Source organism: Aristolochia californica, unplaced genomic scaffold (genome assembly GCF_029961685.1).
Source record: "Aristolochia californica isolate CCGP_79_NKW_82.1479 unplaced genomic scaffold, dmAriCali1.0.hap1 SCAF_11, whole genome shotgun sequence".
Lineage (NCBI taxonomy): Eukaryota > Viridiplantae > Streptophyta > Magnoliopsida > Piperales > Aristolochiaceae > Aristolochia > Aristolochia californica.
This window is the reverse complement of record NW_027181782.1, coordinates 11,057,507-11,079,824: the sequence shown is the minus strand read 5'-3', so window position 1 is coordinate 11,079,824 and position 22,318 is coordinate 11,057,507. Positions and strand designations below refer to the sequence as shown.

At 40.9% G+C, this 22,318-nt stretch overlaps 1 protein-coding gene across 1 annotated transcript; it reads right to left on the bottom strand.

The window, feature by feature from the left end:
• Positions 1-18,802: 18,802 nt before the first annotated feature.
• On the bottom strand, positions 18,803-19,312 carry LOC137943616 (uncharacterized). The gene has a single exon (XM_068789074.1). It carries the CDS (start codon positions 19,310-19,312, stop codon positions 18,803-18,805), a length of 510 nt encoding a protein of 169 aa, XP_068645175.1.
• Positions 19,313-22,318: the final 3,006 nt, after the last annotated feature.

Sequence of the window (22,318 nt, the reverse complement as noted above, 5' to 3'; positions counted from 1 at the left end):
GATCAGCCTGGTAGGTAGTGGAAAGCCAAGTACTTAACCGAGGACCACAACAACACACGACCCTTGGGGAGAGAGCTTGTCCTCAAGCTCTTACGAGCCCAAGCCCAAGCTCCCTTGTTGCGAGCCAACCGTCCATGGATGGCCCACACCATCCAGAACGGCCCCGATGGCCCACCTAGCGAGGGCCCACTCTAGTTTCTGCAAGGTCGCCCCCTTCGCATAGATTTTCTCACGCTGGGATTCAAACTCGCAATGTAAGCGATGGCTCTGATACCAAATGTTAAGGACCTAGCCAATACTACTCAAAAGACTGGCCTGGTAGGTAGCGGAAAGCCAAGTACTGAACCTAGGATATCAACAAATTATTTCTCTTACACATGTTTCTTCTCACAATCAACTTGTTGGTATACTCACAAAACTAGTAAGCTCAAAAGTTATGTCCACTACATATACCAAGCTAGGCATATATGATGTCTTCTCACTACCAGCTTGAGGGGAAGTGTTAGAACATATGGTCAAGCTACAGTGGCATTAATATAATAACCCTTTATTTTTTTCTCTCACTCACACCCTGTAGGGTGAAGGGTATACTTGTAATTATTATATTCTTATCCACTATAAATAAAGCTTAAAGTTGAGGATTAGGTCATTCCAACAAGCCCAAATCACTCCCCATCTTCTCCTCTACGTGCTCCATCTTCTCCTCTCTAGTTGTCCCCACTTTTCCTCCTTCTCTTCTTCTGTTCTCCTTCTTCTTCTTCTTCCTTCTCTCCTCCTTCTCCTCTACCACACATGACCCTCAAGATAGATGATGGAGTCCTGAAATCAACAATAAGAGAGCATTCTAAACTCCAATTCCATAAGTACATATGTAAAATTGGAGCTTGTTACAATGAGGGAGCCACCATGGTTGCACGAGCTGGTGGAACTGTTAGGGTCCTAGGTTAAGTACCTATGCCTTCTGCTCCTAACAGGCCGGTCTTTTGGGTAGTATTGGCTAGGTGCTTATCATTTGGTATCAGAGCGGGCTCCCACGTCGCAAGTTCAAGTCCCGGGGCGTGCAAAGGCTGAATTAAAATTACTGGTAGGTTTGGAAGGGGCGACCTAGCGGAGGGGGCGACCTGGAGAACTGCGAAAGGGCACTAGGAGTAGGCCGCCGCTAGAGTAGGCCACCGGGTTGGGCCAGTGTCGTTATGCCGCCGTGGTCGTCGGCTCGCGAAGGTGGGGTGTGATGTTATGGTCCTGGGTTAAGTACTTATGTCTTCCGCTCCTAACATGCCGGTCTTTTGGGTAGTATTGGCTAGGTGCGTAACATTTGGTATCAGAGCTAGCGCTGCGTCCCGACTTTGAATCCCGGCGTCCCCAAGGCGGATGCGGGTGGTCACGCACCTAGACTGACCCAGGTTCGACCTGGCTCCGGTTGCTCTATTGTAGTAGCCTCCGCGGTCGTCGGCTCGGGGAAGGGCGGGGTACTGTTAGGGTCCTGGGTTAAGTACCTATGCCTTCCGCTCCTAACAGGCCGGTCTTTTGGGTAGTATTGGCTAGGTGCTTAACAGGAATCCACCATGAGGACGTGAGATGCCAAGAGGAGTCATCACACGAGTTGACATGAGTTGGAAGATAAGAAGCATGAGCTGGAATGAGTTGGAAGATTTGAAAATCAAGTGGGACCCACAAAGATACCACGAGCTGGTATCCTTTCGCTCATCCTCAGGAAAAACTCAAATTCACTTTTCCAAAAGCACCAAGGTTGTAGCGCCATAAAAAAAGAACAACCAAGCTCTTCAAGACTCATAACATATCATGAACAAACATTCTTAAACAACTTACAATTACTTAGTAAGCATTTTCATTCAAAGATGGAGTAAACTAAATAAGTAGACCCTCACAGAAATAAACACTCGACTCTCATGTGTTTTAAGGGTATGTGTTTCTCTCAAATTCATTCCAATGAAAATGATCTACCATAGGCTTGCATATCTTCTCATTCTCCACCACTCAGATCACATGCATAACACAAATCATAAGGACTTTTCAAGGGTTGTAACGGGGTTTAGGATTATTTTCATTAACTTATTATAATCAGAGTACATGAACCTGTATTTATAATAGAGGAAGGCAGTAGAGTCCAATTACAATAAAACTACCTTGTCCCCAATTATACCCAAACTCTAACACTTAAAGATTAGTCCTAACATAATTAAATAACTCAATATAGATAAAAGCTAAACATAACTCAAAGAAGATCTCTTCTAGGACGTGACCATAAGATAAAGATGCCTTTGTGAGTCCTTCTTGATCTTCCAATTTATGTGTTAAGGATGCCAACTTGTAGTAATCATGGTGGGTCCTACTTCTTATGTGCTTGGGCCCGTCTTGTGGGTCTTCCTTGGTCGTGTGACGCATATTATAATACTCTTAGATATGTGGGCCTTCCTTGGTCGTGTGGGTTCGAGCCCATCTTCCAACACTCCCCCTCAAGCTGGGGGTGAGTGAACATCATGAACTCCCAGCTTGCTGCCAATGATGCATAAAATCTTTTGTATAAAATGGCACATCTTCCAATATGCCTTCATCTTCCAACACTCTCCCTCACGCTGTTGTGTCCTTCCATGAGGCTATGTTGGCATAATATAAGTGAGAGTAAAAATCATTCCTAGCCGGTAAGACATTACTCAATACTCCAGTCCTAATGCTGGATGTAGGGCACACTCCGTCTTCTGTAGGTAGTGTGTCTATCGGCAATTCTCTGAAGTGTCCACCACTATGTCCCTCCACAAGACAACGACTCTCAAGTGGTAGGAGTAATAAAAGCCATTACAGGGGGGGGGGGGGGGGGGGGGGGGAAGGGTGGTGGGTTTATTTGTAATGGTGTCCCAATCCAAACACTGACTCTCATGGTATCCCTACCGTGATATTTTTTAGAGTTAGGTTTATCATGGTGTCCCAATCTAGGCACCGACACTCATGGTGTCCCAACCGTGATATTTTTCAGAGTTAAATAAATTATGGTATGAGAAAAGGTACTGAGGCCACCTCTTCTTCAATAATAATGTCTCCAAAGAGACATGATAGCTAAAACTGAATATAACATAACCATCTTCCAACTCATATAACATGAACCTAAATAATAAACCTTGTAGAAGGACCCATGAAATAATCTTAATCTGATATAAATATTTTTTTTAGATGTAGAAGCTTCATCTTTTGTGTACCCCTTTTCTTGAATATTTTTGTCGCATAAACTTATCCACAACATATGTAATAAAATACCTCTTTCTTGTACTTCTTGTACTTCTCCCCCTCTAGTTGGGAGGTAATGGCAGTGATCCCAGCTTGAACCAAATATCATAGATGCAACAATAAGCCCAAATAACATAGATATAGTAATAAGCCCTTAAACCTGGGAGAAGTGAGATATTTTCCTAATATAGCAACTCAAACAGTGACGCAAAACAAAGGGCATAAATTCATATTTTTCAATACAACAGAATACCAACATGACCTTTGATTCTTCCAATGCAAATATATCTTTAAATATAGATCAAATTGACATTAAAATTTCTCCTTCTAAAACTAGACTTAAATAAATTTTATCCAAGTATAAATTCTCTTCATAAAATTTAATTTTTATAAGACAAATAATCTGATAGATTTCGGTCTCTGTCATCTGGCCAAACTAAGCACTGTTTCTCCTTTTTTTTCCTGCATGACCATTGACTCTTCTATGATCAATATCTCCTTATAAAAAAATCAGATCAAGAATTGATTGAATAGGTAAGAAAATACACTTATAGATATTTATTTTTATATATAATTATCCATATAAAGTCTCATTCTTGATAGCACAAAATACCTTGGAATTTGAAACTTTCTGCTGTTGCTCGAACTTATTTTTCAATCTGACCTTCGCTTATTCAAATATCGATTTCTCTTTGTAGATAAATCTGATTCAAAATTGGTTGATTATGAAAGAGAATAGACTTACAAATATTTCTTTTGATATATACATATCAATATAAAGTCTCGTTTTTTATAGCATAATATACCTTGGAAGTTGAAGCTTTCTATTGCTGATCGAACCTTTTTTGCAATCTGACCTTTGGTCATTCAAATATCGATTTCTCTTTGTAGATAACTCCGATTGGAAAAAAATCATTTTTCCTTGAAAAGTAGACTCAAATATATTTCCATAAACATATAATTTGAAATATTAAAATTGCAGTATAGAGGTGAAAAATGCAAATAAATCTATGGGTGTAGGGAATGAAAAAAATAACTACGAACCTAGACTTAGGGTTTAGGGTTTTGAGAAAAGGATCTCATTATCTATGTGCATTGACCAAGTCAACTCACAGAACCTGGTCTGATACCATGTTGAATTTATGGAAAAGAGAAATACATTATTGACTTCATTAACTTAATATAATCAGAATACATGAACCTCTATTTATAATAGAGGAAGGTACTAGAGTCTAATTACAATTAAACTACCTTTGTCCCAATTACACCCAAACTCTAACACTTAAGATAAGTCCTAGCATAATTAAATAACTCAATATAGATAAAAGACAACATAATTGAAACTATAACTCTTCTAGGATGTGACCATAAGATAAAGATGCCTTTTCGAGTCCTTCTTGATCTTCTAACTTATATTATAAGGATGTCAGCTTGTGGTAATCATGGTTGGTCCTACTTCTTATGTGCTTGGGCCCATGTTGTGGGCCTTCCTTGGTCATGTATGTTGGAGCCCATCTTCCAACAAGGATCAAGGTGGGAAATATTTGGGAATGTTGCTCAAAAGCCATTGAAAATCTAAGCAAAAGTGAATCAATTCAAGCTTGAATATATAAGACATGTAAAACCAATCACTCCACTTTGTAGCTTCTTCAATTTGTATCTATCTGGTATAAATAGACTCCTTTCTTGGAATTTCAGGAGTAAAAGCCATTCCCTCCATCACTTCCTTTCTTATTTTCTTTTTCTCTTCACCTTTTTTTTTAAATTACACTATCCATGGAATTCATGAATTGAGGATGAAAACATGTTCCATGTCACCAGTCATAGCCATACCACAAATCCAGACACCCCCATACTTATTTCTTACACACCCATATGAACCATAATGAGGAACAATGCTCCACTAGCTCTACGACTTAGGTAAAGTTTTTTTTTTTTTTCAGGTTTAAAGCTTGTAACTTGGGTTCACATAAAAAAAAACAATTAAGCTCAAAGGGGTTCAACAAAAGGAAAATAATTAATTACAAGGTAGGCTATTTGGCTTATATAGCTTATAACAAAGAGGGCGTTAATCATGTTCATGCATATATGTGTCAATGTGACTTGAAAGAGAATCAAGGCAAGTTCTAGAGAAACAAATCCATGGAAGAATATCTCTCATGAAAGAAAATAGTGAGAATGATATGGATGTGTCAGTCTAAAGGCTCAAAATCTCACCAGCTTTTGTCTACCGAATTTAGACACTACCATCCTCAAAGAAAATAACTAGTCTAATTCATTCTCAGTTGGAAAATTACTTATTCAATCATGTTATGAATCTTTGAAGAGCCTAATTTTTTCTTGCTCATGACATACACAACCAAAATCATTAAAAATCCCAAAAACAAAGAATTTTTTTTTTGGAAATTTTTTTAAACTGAATTGAAACACAATCTAAAATCCCCTCCCCCACACTTCGAACTTACATTCTGCCCAATGTAAGGTGAAATGTAAAGAGATGGCACACATAACAAAAATATAAATGCGAAAATAAAAAGAAAAAGGAATGAACTCCCCTTTGGTTGCCTCCCAAGCAACGCCTTTGTTTATTGTCATTGGCTCGACTCAATGCTTCCATAATTATGGGTCATCCCACACATAGTATTTGGCATCACTCTTGACCTTATCTCTTTGATCCCTAGACAAACCAGGATGTAACATATTAGTAACCAAATAATTTATAATATTCGCATACCAAGGTAATATCACACTCGCGGTGAGCAATTGCTCATCAGGGAACGTTTCCTGCAAATGAAGTTCATCCTGCACATGCTTTTCTTCTTGCGATGCACTAATTTTACTGAAGATGATCATTGGTAACATTCCACCATCTCCAAGGAACATGTACTTGAGGTGACTGTGGAGAGGCTTCAAATGTGGAGTGGAGCCTGCACAACAGAGGGTAAAGGCCTCTCGTTAGAAACTGGTAACGCAATATACAGAACGTTACCTGACTACCGTAACTATGGAATATCATTCAACGCTTTAACAGTTTACTGTAAATCAGAACTCAAGGCTAACTCCTCATTCTCTTTCTCAAGATGCTTACTAATGGCAATTTCCAATTCATCTTTTCTATCAAGTTCAAAATTTTCCCATGCGAAAGGATCAATCACATCAATAGAATAAACAGGATTATCATCACCAGAATATTTCACCATCAAATTCTATGGTAAGTGTGCCACTATGAACATCTATCTTAGTCTTGGATGCCTTTAAGAATGGTCTTCCTAAAAAAAGAGGAGCAGTTTGGTCACCATTTTCCATATCAAGCACATAGAAATCAGAAGGGAAAATCAAATCATTAACTTGCACTAGAACATCCTCAACTATGCCCTATGATAGGTATTAGATCTATCAGCCAATTAAATCACAACACCAGTTTTATTCAAAGGTCCAAGTTTCAAAGAAGCATATATAGAATATGGTGTGACATTAATCGAAGCTCCTAAATCTATTATGGTCTTCTCAAATCTAGTGGTACCTAACGTACAAGGGATAGTAAACATACCTGGAACTTTGCACTTCGCAGGGAGTTTTCCTTTTAATAATTGCAGAAACATTCTCCCCTACTCTCACCTTCTCACATCCTTTAAGTTTCTGTTTCCTCTTAATTGTGCATATTTCTTTCAGAAATTTAGAATTATGAGGCACTTATTTAATAGCATCTAAAAGTTGAATATTTACCTCACATCTAAGGAAAGTCTCATATAAATCTTTAATTTGCTCATCTTTTCTAGAATCTACCAAAGCCTGAGGAAAAGGAGAAACTGGTTTATAATCAGAAAGAGGTGGAAACTTATGCTTAGGTACGTCATCATCATTGGGAACGTTCCTATCTGCAATGACATTTTTCTCCTTTTCTTGCTTCGACAATGCAGGGCTACCTTTACTGGAATCTCAACCTCTTTACCACTTCTCAACAAGATTGCACATGCATTTTCTCTTGGATTTACTACCGTTTGAGAGGGTAATTTCCCCGAACTTTGTGCCTCTAGCCGACTAATTGTGGTCACTATCTGGCTCATCTAATTGTCCAAACTTTGAATACTGACCCTTGCCTCTTTTTGAAATTGTTTCCTCTCCTATTTAAATTGAAAAGTATTAGTGGCAATAGACTTAAAATTATCTTCTAATGACATACTAGAATTGGAAGTTTGGCCCAGTTGTTGTCTAGGGGGTTATGGCTGCTTATGTTGCTGGTAACTTTGGTGATTTTGAGTCGTGGGCTGATTAACTTGTGGATTCCCATAGCTAAGGTGGGGGTGATCCCTCCATCCCATGTTATATGTGTTCGAATAGGGATCATACTTCCTTTGCGGTTGTCCAGGAAAACCACCTGTCGCAATCACTTGTTTAGTGGGCTCCTCATGAAGAGTCGGACACATATCGGTTGGATGCCCTACTACTGAAAAAATCCCACAAACTTTCGCTGTTTGAGTATTACTTACAACCATTTGACGAACAAGAGAAGTTAGACTCACAATTTGTTGTTCAAGGGAGGAAATATTTACCTCATTAACATTCTTAGATGGAAGGCCAAGCCTTGTGCCAAATTGTTGAGAATTGGCCGCCATATTTGCAATCAAGTTTCTTGCAGCCTCAGGAGTTTTATCCACCAAAGTTCCTCCACTTGCTGCATCAATGATGCTCCTATCAGTGGGTAGAAGCCCCTCATAGAAATACTAGATAAGAAGTTGCTCGCTAATCTGATGATAGGGGCAGCTTGCACATAATTTATTGAAACGTTCCTAGTATTCGAGTAGGTACTCTCCGTTATGCTGCCTTACTCCACAAATTTCTTTATGAATGTTGGCTGCCCTTGAAGCTGGGAAATATTTGTCCAAAAAAAATCTCTTCATCTCATCCCATGTGCTAATACTCCTAGAGGGTAGATAATAGAGCCAATCCTTAGCCGAATCCTTCAAGGAAAACAGAAAGACTCGTAATTTAATTTGCTCTATAGTCACCCCCATGGATTTCATACTCGTACATACCACATAAAACTTTAGATGCTTGTGAGGATCTTCACCTGCAAGACCATTAAAAGTGGGAAAGAGATGTATTAGTCCAGATTTTAATTCAAATGTAGTAGTAGTATCTAAAGTTGGGAACGGTATGCATAAGGATTGTTGATTCAAATCAGGGGCTGCAAGCTCTTTCAAAGTTTGATTTCCAGCCATGACTTCCTCCTCCTCTAAATCAGGTTTTCTATCGAATGGGGAATCAAGAGCTAGATCGTTCTCTTCAGAATTCCTACGAGCTTCTCTCCTTAACCTGTGCAAAGTTCACTCTATTTCTAGATCGCACTGCAAATCACCTTGATTAGAAGATCGATTTACAGTCATAAACAATATGGTCATAATTATCCTATGGTCACTTCCTCATAGAAGAGGTTTAGTTTGAGTTATGTTAGTCTTCTAATTATGTTGGTTTATTTTATTATGATAGGCTTATCTTTAAGAGTTATATTCTGAATGTAATTAGGAGAAGGTAGTTTAATTGTACTTGGACTCTACTACTTTTCTATACTATAAATAGAGGTGCTTCTACTCAGAAATAAATCATCAAAGTGAAGTAGTTCTCCACTTCTCTCTCGTGAAGAGTTCTTCTCTTGCCTAAACTCTTTTTTTTTCTCTTCTCTCTTCTCTACCCGAGCGCTCTCTCTCCCTTTCCTTTTCTTTTTCCCTCTCTCACTTTGCTCAAGATATTAGTAAAGGGGTCCTAAATTCAACATGGTATCAGAGCATCAAATTTAGGATCCCCACATCAAAGGAATGCTCTAAGAAGGTATGATCAAAGCTGCTCATAGAAGACTCTTTATGGAGCAAGATTGAAGCTCATGAGATAAGTTTTTTTGTTTTTGATATTATTGATTCATGCTCTTGGTTTTTGGATATTAGAAGATGGTTTAGAGATATTTTTATGGCTGTTTTCATCTTATGAGATTATGGAATATATGCATTTCGGATTAGAAAAAGTTACCAAGGCAATTTTATCGGTTTGGAAAGTTTTTTGACCAAGACCAGTTTATGTTGAGATTTATGCATTAAAAGTTATAATTATGTGGGAACAAGATTCACTGATAAAGAAGAATGGTACTGAGCCTATTATGACTGGTTATTCATTGAATTTCAGAAATATGATTACTTAGCTTCTATGCTAAGCCTCTTCATTAACCAAGTTGGGTTAAGAATTCTACTTGGTTTTTATTATTAGCATTTGATCGGAGATTTTTTTTAAATTGAATTGCCTATTTTGGCTGAAGAAAACATGAGTCACAAGAGTGATATACTCAAAATTACTACTATACTGTTATGGACTCAATAGCATCACGAGTTACCAGCAGGCATAGGAATTAATTAATGTGGTTTTCAATTTTCATGTAATTGATTTTTGTTTGGTTTGGTTTACAATTTATTTAGCTTGACCAGTGACCCAAGGGTCTGAATTGTATTTGGCGTCCTCAACCCTATTTAAGGGGACGACTAGGTTAATGAAAGGTATCAATTGAGTTATCAAATTAGCCTAGAGTAAATTAGAGTAACAGGTCGAGAGCTCCTTCAAGCTCTCCCCCTTTTCCCCCAAATCCCCTTTCTGAATTTCTTCTTACATCACTCCATCAATCTATCAATCTATCCCTACGTCAAGCAAAGCAATGGAAGGAAGATAAGAGAGGAGGGTGACAAGATCCATGGCTCGTGAGGATCCTAACAACGTGGTATTAGAGCGGGCGCCCACGTCACGAGTTCGAATCCTGGTGTAAGCAAACTTAGTGGAGGGGGCAACCTAGAGGTTGGATTAAAATTATTGGTAGGGTCACAAAAAGGTGGGTCGGGCTAGTGTCGCTAGAGGCTGGATTAAAATTACTGGTAGAGTCACAAAAAAAGGTGGGTCGGGCCAATGTCGCTAGAGACTGGATTAAAATTATTGGTAGGGTCACAAAAGGTGGGTTCGGGCCAATATCGCTAGCGTGGGCCATCACATGTGGGCCGCCGTGGATGTCGACTCGTGAAGGTGGGTGTAATGTTAAGGTCCTGGGTTAAGTATTTGTCTTTCCGCTACCTACCAGGCCGGTCTTTTGGGTAGTATTGGCTAGGTGCTTAACAATTGGTATCAAAGCAACTCAATTTGCATAAAATTAAAGACAAGTTCCCCATCCCAGTGGTGGACGAGTTGCTGGATGAGTTATATGGTGCTATAATTTTTACCAAGTTAGATTTGAAATCGGGCTATCATCAAATTAGAGTTCACCCTGCAGATGTGGAGACGACTGCATTCTGCATTCAACACGGTCATTTCGAGTTCCTCGTCATGCCCTTCGGTCATTCCAATGCGCCCTCCACCTTCCAGGCCCTCATGAATGAGGTATTTTCCTCACTTCTGCAGAAATATGTGTTAGTATTTTTTGATGACATCTTGGTCTATAGCAAAAATTGGGACGAACATCTCCAACACCTCCATCAGGTATTTACCATTCTATTCTCCCATCATTTGGTTTTGAATGAATCCAAATGTTCTATGGGCACTTCAGAGGTGGCACATTTGGGCCACGTTATATCAGCAGTGGGCGTGAAGGTTGACCAGAGTAAGATACAAGCCATCACAGATTGGCCTCCTCCCACTTCCCTTACAGCAGTAAGGGGATTTTTGGGCCTAGCGGGATATTACAGAAAATTTATCCGTACTTATGGCCAGATAGCAGCACCACACAACAACCTTCTCAAGAAACATGCATTCACCTGGTCTCCCTCAGCGGCACCGGCCTTTCAGCAATTAAAGGAGGCCTTACCCTCAGCGCTTGTGCTACAGCTACTAGATTTTGATGAATCCTTTGTGGTGGAATGTGATGCGTCTGGAGGAGGTATTGGTGCAGTGTTACAACAAATGGGACACCCCATCGCTTATTTCATCCGCTAGTTGGGACAACACCTCCACAAGTTAGCCGCATATGAGAGGGAACTGATTGGGTTAGCCAAGGCCATCCAACATTGGCGCCCTTACCTTTGGGGACGACCATTTCTGATTCATACAGATCATTGCTGCCTCAAGTATCTTCTTGAGCAACGCCTCACCACAACACTGCAGTAGCACTGGTTGAGTAAACTCATGGGCTTCGATTTTACAGTTCAATATAAGCCAGGCAGTTTGAATTTGGGGGCTGATGCTTTGTCTCGTTGGGACATTCCAGAACCACACGTTTATGCTCTCAGCCACCCACACTCACTTTTGTTGGATTCTATTCGAGAGGAAACACATCAATATCCAGAACTTATTTCATTATATCAGGATATTCAGCAAGGGACAACAGTTAGTCATTGGACGATTCAAGATCGTCTTATCCTATACAAAAACAAGATTTTTATGCATCACACTTCCCCACTTCTTCACACCATTCTCTCCTCTTTCCATGATAGCACACATGAGAGTCGACAGAAAACATATTTCCGAATAAGTCGGGAATTTTATTGGAGGGGTATGAAGAGCATGATTGTTGATTATGTAGCTGCTTGTCAGATTTGTCAACGAAACAAGGCCAAATCTTTAAGTCCTACCGGCCTACTACAACCTCTGCAACCACCATCTCAAATCTGGTCTGACATTTCCATGGATTTCATTGATGGCCTTCCAACTTTATCCGGTAAATCTGTGATATTAGTTGTGGTTGACCATTTTTCAAAATATGGTCACTTCATTTCTTTGGCGCATCCATATACTACTGCTCATGTAGCTCAGTTATTTATGGACCACATTGTTCGATTACACAGGATTCCAACATCCATTATCAGTGATAGGGATGCCATTTTTACCAATACCTTTTGGAAAGAATTATTCAAGTTACATGGCACCCAATTGGCATTCTCTTCTGCATATCATCCACAGATTGACGGACAAACCGAGGTCGTCAATTGCATGATCGAAATGTATCTTCACTATTTTGTGGGGGACTCACCTAAACGGTGGGTTAAGTGGCTTTCCTGGGCAGAATTTTGCTATAACACCTCTTACCACAGTGCACTAGAAACTACTCCTTTCAGGGTAGTTTATGGCAGAGATCCACCTCGTTTGTTATCCTATGAACCAGGGGCATCCAAAGTCGCCACTTTGGACCAAGCGTTAGCTGAAAGAGACGCTATGCTCACTGAGGTGCGTACTCATCTCCAGAAGGCCCAATACTCTATGAAGTTCTATTATGATAAGAAGCACCGAGAGGTATATTATTCCCTAGGAGATTATGTGTGGTTAAAGCTCCAACACTACCGCCAGCTGTCACTGACTGCCTCCAAGCTCCACAAGCTTTCTTTCGAAATATTATGGTCCGTTTCAGGTGTTGGACCGCATTGGCACCATGGCCTACTGCTTGCAACTACCACCCGAGGCAAAGATACATAATGTATTTCATGTATCCCAACTGAAGCCGTTCCAAGGCGACTCTCCCTTGCTGCACACCCCTCTGCCACCACTCCATGAAGGCCATGTCCTTTCTACTCCACCTCAGGTATTGCAGGCACACCACATTCAAGGCGATTGGGAAATTCTCATACAGTGGGCAGATGCAGACCCCAGTGACACTACATGGGAGCCATTACCAGCATTTCGGCTTCTCTACCCTTCCTTCGAGCTTGAGGACAAGCTCTTTCTCCAGGAGGGGGGGTGATGTTATGGACTCAATAGCATCACGAGTTACTAGCAGGCATAGGAATTAATTAATGTGGTTTTTAATTTTCATGTAATTGATTTTGGTTTGGTTTGGTTTACAATTTATTTGGCTTGAACCAGTGACCCAATGGTCTGAATTGTATTTGGCGCCCTCAACCCTATTTAAGAGGACGACAAGGTTAATGAAAGGTATCGATTGAGTTATCAAATTAGCGTAGAGTAAATTAGAGTAACAGGTTGAGAGCTCCTTCAAGCTCTCCCCCTTTTTCCCCAAATCCCCTTTCCAAATTTCTTCTTACATCACTCCATCAATCTATCAATCTATCCCTACGTCAAGCAAAGCAATGGAAGGAAGAGAAGTGAGGAGGGTGACAAGATCCATGGCTCGTGAGGATCCTAACAAATACCCTTGCGAGGGGTATCAAATTTCATAAGCTGGTCCACATCGGTTTGTGGGTTTCTTATAACAAAAGACCTTCTTGGTCACCTCACCAACTGTGGACCACCTATTGATGAAGAGGATATTTTTTATAACAATTGGTTAAAAAATGGTACTTTGGTTATTAGTTGGCTTAGTAACAACATGGAAGAACCTGTCTCCAACAATATTATTCATCTTTGTTACAATGTAGGACCCACCATGGTACATGAGTTGGTGGAACCCACCATGAAGATGTGGGATGGTAAGAAGAGTCCTCACCCAAGCTAGCACGAGTTAAGAAGATAAGAAGCACAAGCTCAAATGAGTTAGAAGACTTGAAGATCAAGTGGGACCCACAAAGATACCACGAGCTGGAATCTTATCAATATGAGCTAGAAGACCATGTGGGACCCACAAGGATAAGGCCACGAGCTGGCATCCTCCCTTATGTTCACGTTCTTGAAGAAGAGTTATAGTTCAACTTATATTAGAACTCTATTAGATTGTGTTATCCTATCATGATAGACTTATCTTGGAGAGTTAGAGTTGGAATGTAATTAGCAGATTTAAATGTTAATTGTATAAGGACTCTATCACTTCCTCTACTATAAATAGAGGTGTAGTAACTCGGAATTAATCAAGTTCAAAAAATTTCTCTTGAGTAAATCTCTCGCTCTTTGCTTGTCGCACACCTTGTTCCTCTTCTCTTCTTCTCTCTACCCGAGAGCCTTCTTCCCCTTTTCTCCTTTTTCTTTCTCTCTTCCCTGCTCAAAATATTGGAAAAGGGATCCTAAATTCAACATGGTATCAGAGCATTAAATTTAGGATCCCTACATCAAAAGGAATGCTCCAGGAAGATATGCTCAACACCACTCATAGAAGGATCCTTGTGAAGGAAGATAAAAAAGCGTGACATAAGTTCCTTCATTATTTTTTTATTACTTCATGTTACTGGTTTCCAGATTTAGAAGATGATTTAAAGATGAGTATGTGAATTTTTTTCATCTTATGAGATTGTGGATATGAATGCCTCTCGATCTAGAGGAATCTATCAAATCAGTTTATCGCTTTGGAATTTCTATTAACCGAGACCAGTCCATGATCAGATTGTTGAATTTTTTTTTTGGGAAAATGTTATGCATGCAATAAAATTATTATTTTAGTGTTTTCTTTAATTTAACTTATCTATTTCAGTTTTAGGCCACAGGGGTATTTTTGGAATATTTTATTTATAGGGGTATGTTTGTAATATTTTATCTTAAACCCTAACAGGGTGAACCCTATTTAAGGGGGTATGAGTAATGAGAAAGGGAAGCATTGAAGTATTAAGAATTAAGTTAAATCTAGCGTAAAGAGGCTTGAGATCCCCATGTCTTCCTACTATCCCTACGGTAATGCATGGAAGACCCGTAACCCGTGGCAGATCCCAGATCCTCCCAAATGGTATCAGAGTAGGCGCTATGTCCCGAATTTGAGTCCCCGTGTGAGCAGGTGGACTGCACGCCCATGGCGAGGCACCGTAAGGCAGTATGGGCTCCTGACCCAGTCCCCATTGCTGTGTTAAGGCCGCCGTGGTTGTCGGCTCAGGAGGGCGGGGTGTACTGTTATGGTCCTGGGGTTAAGTACCTATGCCTTCCGCTCCTAATAGGCCGGTCTTTTGGTTATATTGGCTAGGTGCTTAATAGAAAAAGATTCCCCTGATATAGAATATTGATATTGAGTCTATTATGAGTGGTTATTTTCTCAAAAAAACAATCAGAATAATGATAGTTTAACATCAGTGCTAAATTTCTCCATGCACCAAGTTGTTTAAAGAATACTATTTGGATATTTTGATTAGAATTTTTGGAGAATTATTTTTGCTGAATTGCCTATTATGGCTAAGGAAAATGTGAGTAGCAAAGGTGGTATACTTAGAATTACCAGAATACCCTTACGAAGGGCATCAAATTTTATGAGTTGGTCCACATCGGTTCTGCGGTTTCTTATAACAAATGACCTACTTGGTCATCTCACCAGCCGTGGACCACCTATTGATCAAGAAGACATTTTTTTTATAACAAATGGTTAAAAAAAGATACCATTGTGGCTAGTTGGCTAATCAAAAGGATGGAAATATTGTGGAAATAATGCACTCATTGTGGGATATATGGCCACTCTATTGATACATGCTATTACAAGGAAAGGAGTTACTGTGGAAAAAATGGTCACTATGGAGAAATATGTTATAATGCCAATGACAACTCAGACTTGACAAAGGCTAATCAAGCCTTGGTAGGTGATGCAAAGGAGGATCAACCCACAAAATCAACTGAAAAGAAAAAAATTACTGATGAAGAATAGGAGTTGTTTTAGAAAATGATGGATTCTTCTCCAATTTCCTCATTAAATACCGCTACCACCACATCTTCAGGTATACTATCTGCCTCATCTTCATCCTGGATAATTGACTTAGGAGCCTCTGAGCATCTTATAGGTAACAAACATTTATTACATTCTGTATCTTTGTGTCTTTCACATAAGTTTTTTACCATAGCTGATGGTTCTCAAACCAAGGTTCAAGGGAAATGATCCACTTCCATTACACCATCACTTCCGCTCACTGATATTATATTTGTTCCTACCTTCCCCTTGAATCTGTTATCTGTTAGTCAGTTGACAAATGTATTTTAATTGCTCTATCACCTTCTCAACCTCTTAGTGTGTATTTCAGGATCTTATAATGAAGCAGGTGATTGGTGGAGGCTGTGAACAAGGGGGACTATACTACCTGGATGTGCTAAAAAAAATACTGTTTCCACCAGTGAAAATGAGACAAGGCTATGGCACAACCGGTTGGGACATCCATCTTCACAATCTTTTCATTATATGTTTCCTACTCTTAAATTCAGGTCCGAGTTTAATTGTGAAGTTTGTCAACTGAGTAAACATCAAAGTACATACTCACCTCATCCAGAAGTCAAAAGTATTACTCCATTTTCATTAATTCATACCGATGTATGGGGACCCTTGAGCGTCTCAAATATTTTTCAAGTCAGGTATTTTATTACATTTATTGATGACTTCACTCATACCACTTGGTTGTTTCTATTTAAGGAGCATTATTAGATACCATTGATTTTTAAGTCCTTTCTTGCTATGGTATTCACTCAGTTTGGTCAGAACATAAAAAATGCCAAAGAATATATTCCAAAAAAACTTGAATTTTTTTGTCAAGAAAATGGTATTATCCATCAAACATCATGTGCCTAACGGAAAAATTGTCATATTCTTGAGGTAGCTCGAGGTTTATTATATGCCATGAAAGTTCCATACTTTTATTGGCCTCATGCAGTCTTTACCGCATGCTTTCTTATAAATCATCTACCATCTTCCGTTCTTGGTAATAATTCTCCTTACTCTATATTGTTATCAAATGATGATCCGTTTTCACTGCCCTTGAAAATCTTTGGGTGTCAATGTTTTGTTGATATTTCCTCCCCAAAACACAGTAAACTTGATCCTAAATCTATCAAGTGTATCTTTCAAGAATACTCTTGTAGACAAAAGGGTTATGTTTCTTATAATTCCACTCTTTAGCGTTTACTCGTGTCCAGGGATGTCACATTTTTTGAAGACTCTCCATACTATTCTAACAATGCTCCTCTAGGTTTATCTTTTGTATCAGGTTCTCCTCGACCGGTTGTGCCCCGTGCTACAAAAACTTCTCAGCCTCCAAAAACATCGGCTAACACCATGCTTGCTGAGTTTACGGATCCCACCAAGGTAAGTCTATCTTCTCGAGTTATTTTTGGCCCACAATATGATACTCATCCTATTGCACAAAGAAAAGAACCCAGATCATGCACCATACCCTCTACGTCTCATCCCATATCAAAATTTGTGTCTCATCATCATCTGTCCCTTGCATGTTATCTATTTCTCTCTGCTATTTCTTCCATATCTGTACCTCAGTCCTATCAGGAGCCTCTTAAACATCCAGGGTGGAATGTAACAATGGATGAAGAAATGCAGGCACTTTATGAAAATCATACATGGGCTCTAGTCCCACTTCAATCAGATAAGAAACTCACTGATTGCAAATGGGTGTTTATTGTGAAACACAATCCGGAAGGGTCTATGGCTCGGCTGAAGGATCACCTTGTGGCTAAGGGCTGTACACAATGTTATGGAATTGATTATGAGGAAACCTTCTCTCCAGTGGCAAAAATGAACTTTGTACGTGTGTTATTATCTCTGGCATCTAACTCTTCCTGGCAGGTATATCAACTTGATGTGAAAAATGCCTTTCTGAATGGGGACATCAAAGAAGAATTTATATGAAACAACCACTTGGGTATGTGGTTGAGGGGGAGTCAGTATGTTGACAAAAAAATCTCTATAAGGACTAAAATAGTCCCTTCTTGCATGGTTTGAAGAATTTAGTCAAGCCCTCATACTGTTAAGCACCTAGCCAATACTACCCAAAAGACCGGCCTGTTAGGAGTGGAAGGCATAGGTACTTAACCAAGGACCATAATCGTACACCCTGCCCTCCCGAGCTGACGACCACGACGGTATTAACACAACGATGAGAGCCTTTGGGAAACGTCCAGGGATTACGGTCGCCCGCGCACGCGGGGAGTCAAACTCGGGACATAGCGCTTGCTCCGATACCAAATTGAAGTACTCTTCCAACAGTGATCAGTCTCCCTTTTTATGGTCTCATTCTAGTGCTAAAGTTATAGCTAGAATGGAAGTAATTCAGGTGGAGAAAGAATGGAGGAATACCTGTTATTGCTCACATAAATCAGGGTTTGAACCCCGATTTGATGCAGCTCGTTCTAGGACTTGAAGGCCTAGCTTGGGGGGGCAGCCTTGGCTCATGTTGATGGCTGTCCTTGCTCTGTTTTCATGATGAATTCCAAGCAAGAAGAGTTGTTCTAACCCTTCACGTGAAAGAACCAGAATTCTTCCTCTTTTGTTGCTCGTCAAGATGGAAATTGATCCCTACTTGTTGTTGATGCTGGTGATGAGAGAAGATCCTCTTTTTGGGCTCGGAAAAGGGGCAGGAAGCTCCTCTTCTTCGTATGGATGATGAGGGATGAATTTGGGTGAAGATGGATGACAATGGAGGGTGAAGGATAGGTTGGATTTTTGGAGTAAACCCTAAACTCGAGATCAAGAGGAGATCTCAACCTGTTTAGACTAGGTTATTCTAAAATCTCAAAGCTTACCTATTTCATTCATAACTTTTCCTTAAATAGGTTACGTCAAGGAGTTTTAGGGTTAGGGTTACAATAATTCTCCATATTGCCCTTACATATAAAGTAATTAGAAATAACTCCTACTTAAAACAATATAAGAAATAAATCCTACTCAAAGAAATATAAGAAATAAATCCTACTCAAAGAAATACAAGAATTAAACCTATTGAGTGAGTTGTTGTTGTCTTCTTCGTTAACTGACTCGGTGTGCTATTGATTCCACAACATCTACCTCCCCATGGAGAAAGAGCTTCTCCTCAAGCTCAAAAGCTGGGTAGACTTGTTTGAAGATGTCCACACGTTCCCATGTTGCAGCGTTGGGGTCAGTGTCCGTCCACTGAACGAGAATCTCCCAATGGTCATTGGTCAGCCGCGCACGTAACACCACAGGTGGGTTAAGAATAACCTCGCCATTATCAATCGGTGGTAGGAATGGAGTGGATGTAGGCTGTGCTCCGGAATGCGGTTTCAAAAGAGAGACATGAAACACATCATGAATTTTGGCTGTGTCCGATAATTTGAGTTGATATGACACTAGTCCCACACGTCGAATAATGGGAAACGGCCCGAACAATCTGGGTGAGAGCTTATGACGTGGAGGTCCCGCAAGAGACTGCTGACGGTAGGGCTGGAGCCGTAGCCACACATATTCCCCAATCTCAAAAGAGACCTCACGGTGGCCTCTGTCGTATACAACCTTCATCCAAGCTTGGGCGCGTCGTAGCCATTCTGTGATATTCTATAGTAGCAGATCCCAGTCTATGAGTGCCTGATCAATTGCGTCCACGCGGGTGGACCCTGGGTTGTACGAGAGTAGGCGAGGTGGATCCCAGCCATATATAACTCAGAAAGGAGTGGATTGCAAGGTAGAGTGGAACGAAGTGTTGTAACAGTATTAAACCGATGAAAGCCATTGAACCCATTGCCACGGATGATCCCCCACCAAGCACCGTAGATACATCTCGATGGTGCGGTTCACCATCTCAGTCTGCCCATCTGTCTGTGGATGATAGGCGGAGGAGAACTTCAATTTCGTCCCACTCAAGGGAAACAGTTCCCGCCAAATGGTGCTCGTGAAAACTGCATCTCTGTCACTCACAATGGATTCTGGAAAGCTATGTAAGCAGACTATCTGCTCCAGGAAAGTCTGAGCAACCCGTGTTGCTGTATACGGATGAGCCATTTGTATAAAATGTCCATACTTGGAGAATCTATCAACCACTACGAAAAGTACGGATTTTTCGGCGGACAGGGGTAGGCCTTCGACAAAATCCATTGAAATGTCGGCCCAAACTTGCGTAGGAAGGGCTAGAGGCTGGAGAAGACTGGCTGGACTCAAGTGCTCAGCTTTGTTGTGTTGGCATACCTGACAGTCGCCCACATAAGTCGCAATAGAGGGTTTCATGGCTTGCCAGTAAAAATCAGCTCGAATTCTGTGCAAGGTCTTTTGGATCCCCTCATGTGTACTGTCATGGTAGGCCGAGAGAATAGCTGGAATCAACTCGGACTCATGTGGGAGGGAAATCCGTTGCTTGTAATAAATAAGTGAATCCTGGATGGACCACTTCAAATTCATTGTCCCTTCTGAGATCTTCTGATGCAGTTCTTGTAGTGCAGGGTTAGTGGCATGTGCATCTCGCACCAAGTCCAGAATGAGAAATCTCAGCTGGTTGATAGAATAGACCGACTGCTAATCTTCAAAACACCGTGACAAGGCATCGACTGCCTTATTTAATCTCCCCGCATGATACTCCACCGAGAAGTCAAACCCCAACAACTTACTGATCCAGTGCTACTGTGGCGACATCATCAAACGTTGTTCTAGAAGGAATTTAAGGCTGTCGTGATCCGTGCGTATGAGAAAAGCCCGACCCCAGAGATAAGGACTCCAATGTTGGACCGCTTTGGCCAACCCAATCAATTCGAGCTCATAGGCTGCCTGCTTGTGATGATGGACTGCCAACTGTCTGCTAAAATACGCAATAGGATGGCCTAGCTGCTGTAAAACGACCCCAATGCCCACACCCGAAGCGTCATACTCTACCACGAACAATTCGTCAAAGTTGGGAAGTTGTAATACTAGCGCGGATGCGAGGGCAGCTCTTAGTGCCATAAACGACGTGGTGGCCCCCTCATTCCAAATAAAGGAATTTTTCTTGAGTAGACTCGTCAATGGTGCTATCACTGGCCCATAGTTCTGAATAATTTTGCGGTAGTAGCCCTCAAGACCCAAAAAACCCGTAATGCAGAACACGACTGTGGCTACGGCCACTCGTGAATAGCTCTGATCTTCTCGGGATCCACCGTAACCCCCTCATGTGAGATAATGTGTCCCAGATACCCCACATGTGAAGCCGCAAAAGAACACTTGGAATGTTTAAAATAGAGCTGATGTGCTCTTAACAAGTTGAAAACAATCCTCAAGTGTGCCAAGTGCTCCTCAACCGACTTGCTATATATCAAAATATCATTGAAAAATACAAGAATTTTTTTCTAAGATTGGGGCTAAATACCTCGTTCATCAAAGCTTGAAAAGTGGAGGGTGCATTGGATAACCCGAACGACATGACGACGAACTCAAAGTGGCCATGGTGCGTGCGGAATGCCTTCTTCTTGATATCAGAGGGGTGCATCCGGACCCGATGGTATCCCGAACGGAGGTCGAGTTTAGTGAATAAACACGACCCATGTAACTCATCCAGAAGCTCATCCACTACCGGAATCAGGAACTTGTCTTTTACTGTCTGCATGTTCAACTCCGGATAATCCATGCAGAACCTCCATGTCCCATCATGTTTCTTCACGAGTAAGACGGGTGAAGAGAACGGGGAGTGGTTGGGATGAATAAGACCCTGTTTCAACATCTCATGGCACTGACGCTCGATCTCGTCCTTCTGAAGGTGTGGGTAACAGTATGGTCACACGACCACTACCTCAGACCCTGGTTTCAGACAGATCCTGTGGTCACTGTGACCCATGGGAGGCAACCCTGAAGGCTCCTGGAAGAGGTCAGAGAACTCCTCAACCAGACCATCACTAGTACTGTCAGGCTGATCTCGTGTCTGCAAAGTGTGCATGCGGTGGGCCCTGTCCACCTGATAGCCCTTTAAGAGCACCCGACTTTCGGTCAAATCAAAGCTCATGGTTAAAGCTGAAAAGTCCCACAGAATGGGCCCCAACGTTTGTAACCATTTAATGCCTATTACCATATCAAATCCCTCCAGGGGAATAACAAAAAATGCCGCATTAAATGAATTAAATCCAATGGAAAAAGTTACCGCCTTACTAATCCCATAGCTAGGGACCTTCTTGCCATTGGCCACTGAGACGGTGGCTGTCGGATGAGTGTGTATCTGGAGCTGGAGATGTTGTGCGGCTGTTAAACTCAGAAAATTGTGTGTGCTCCCTGAGTCGACTAGTCCCACTAGTTCTCAATCGACGACATGAGCTCGGACTTGCATTGTAGTAGGCGATTTCTTCCCAGTAATAGCATGCAAGGATATCTCTAGTGGTTCCTCCTCGATAATATCCTCTGGCTCCTCTGGATCCTTTGGGTCCTCTGAATCCTCCACCTCGAGCCAAAACAATCGTTTACATTGGTGTCCAACCCGATACTACTCATCGCAGTTATAACATAGTTTTTTGGACCGCCTTTTTGCCATCTCCGTACTTGTCAATTTTTTTATAAAGCTCGGTAGGGAATTACGAG